This window comes from Aureococcus anophagefferens (assembly GCF_000186865.1).
Source record: "Aureococcus anophagefferens unplaced genomic scaffold AURANscaffold_5, whole genome shotgun sequence".
Lineage (NCBI taxonomy): Eukaryota > Pelagophyceae > Pelagomonadales > Pelagomonadaceae > Aureococcus > Aureococcus anophagefferens.
Window position 1 is genome coordinate 2664825 of NW_008705565.1, and position 1597 is coordinate 2666421.

The window sequence follows — 1597 nt, forward strand, 5'->3', positions numbered from 1 at the left end:
AAGGATGACGAGAAGCCGCAAATGCAACAGTCGACTGCAAGGTGCTCCTCTCCTTGAACGCTAAAATTCTCGGCGCCTGGCAGCCCCCGCGCCGCGATGCGGCGCGAAACGCTCTGGATCGCAGCCCTGCTATCCACCAACATCCGCGAAACGAGCGCCGACGGCTGCTGCTTCTGGCCGCAGAGCGACGACCGCTGCGACGTGGGCTGCGAGTCCATCGCGGAGTCCAGCAACTACTGCGCCGGCGGCGTCGACGAGTGCAACGTCGACTGCGGCGCGGTCTGGTGCTACGACGGCCCGCAGCCGTCGCACGAGCCCACGCGCTCGCGGGCGCCGACGCCCGAGGGCGGCGCCTGGCACGAGGGCACGTACACGACGGGCTACTGGGACTGCTGCAAGCCGTCGTGCTCGTGGAGCGGCAAGGGCGACGTCGACGCGCCCGTGCGCTCCTGCGAGGCGGAGACGGGCGACGTCCTCTCGTCGCCGGACGTGGCCTCGGTCTGCGACGGGGGCACGGCCGCGTCCTGCGCGGACAACCAGCCCTGGACGTACAACGACGGCGTGTCGCTGGGCTTCGCGGCCGCGGCCGTCGGCGGCATCACGGGCCTCGACGGCGACACCAACTGCGGCCAGTGCTACGAGCTCGTCTGGACGGACGACACCCACAGCTGGGGCGGCGGCGCGCACGCGTCGCTCGTCGGCCGGTCGCACGTCATCCAGGTCACGAACATCGGCTACGACGTCACCGGCGACCACAGCTTCGACCTCCAGATCCCGGGCGCGGGCCAGGGCATCTTCGACACGGGCTGCGCGATCCAGTTCCCGGGCTACGACAGCGGCGACTTCGACTGCGACAACAACTACGGCGGCTGCGCCGACAACTCGGGCTGCGACCGCCTGCCCGACGACCTGCGGTCCGGCTGCGACTGGCGCTACGACGACTACCTCTACAACGAGGGCGGCACGTCGAACAACCCCTACGTGCGCTTCCGCCGCGTGCGCTGCCCCGCGGAGCTCGTGGCCATCACGGGGACCACGCCCAACGACGACGACGACTACCCGGCGCTAAACCTCGACGCCTACGCGAGCGACTACGACGGCGGCGGCGGCGCGTACGCGCCGACCTACGAGCCGACGACGAAAGCCGCGGGCGACCCGACGCCCGAGCCGACGCGCGAGCCGACGCGCCGGCCGACCTACGAGCCGTCGACGAACGCCACGGGCGACCCGACGCCCGAACCGACGCGCCAGCCGACGCGCCGGCCGACCTACGAGCCGTCGACGAACGCCGCGGGCGACCCGACGCCCGAGCCGACGCGCGAGCCGACGCGCCGGCCGACCTACGAGCCGACGGACGGCGCGCCGACGGCCTGCGGCGACGACGGCGCCTGGCACAAGAAGAACGGGCCGTCGAAGGACTGCGCGTGGGTGTCGCGCGACCTCGGGCGGTGCTCCGCGAAGGGCGACGAGTCCTACGCGTGGCAGAGCTGCCCCGCGACTTGCGGCAGGTGCGCCTACGACTGCGCCGACGGCGGCGACTCGTCGTCCTGGCACAAGAACGGCGACGAGACCAAGGACTGCGCGTGGGCGAGCGGCT

At 72.1% G+C, this 1597-nt stretch overlaps 1 protein-coding gene across 1 annotated transcript; it reads left to right on the forward strand.

Annotated features, from left to right (window-relative positions):
- Positions 1–372: 372 nt before the first annotated feature.
- Positions 373–1050, forward strand: AURANDRAFT_6555 (hypothetical protein; the record flags this gene model as incomplete). Its single annotated transcript, XM_009036517.1, has 1 exon — positions 373–1050. A coding segment is annotated over one exon (678 nt), but the record flags the coding sequence as incomplete, so codon positions are not given.
- Between the last annotated feature and the right edge of the window lie 547 nt (positions 1051–1597).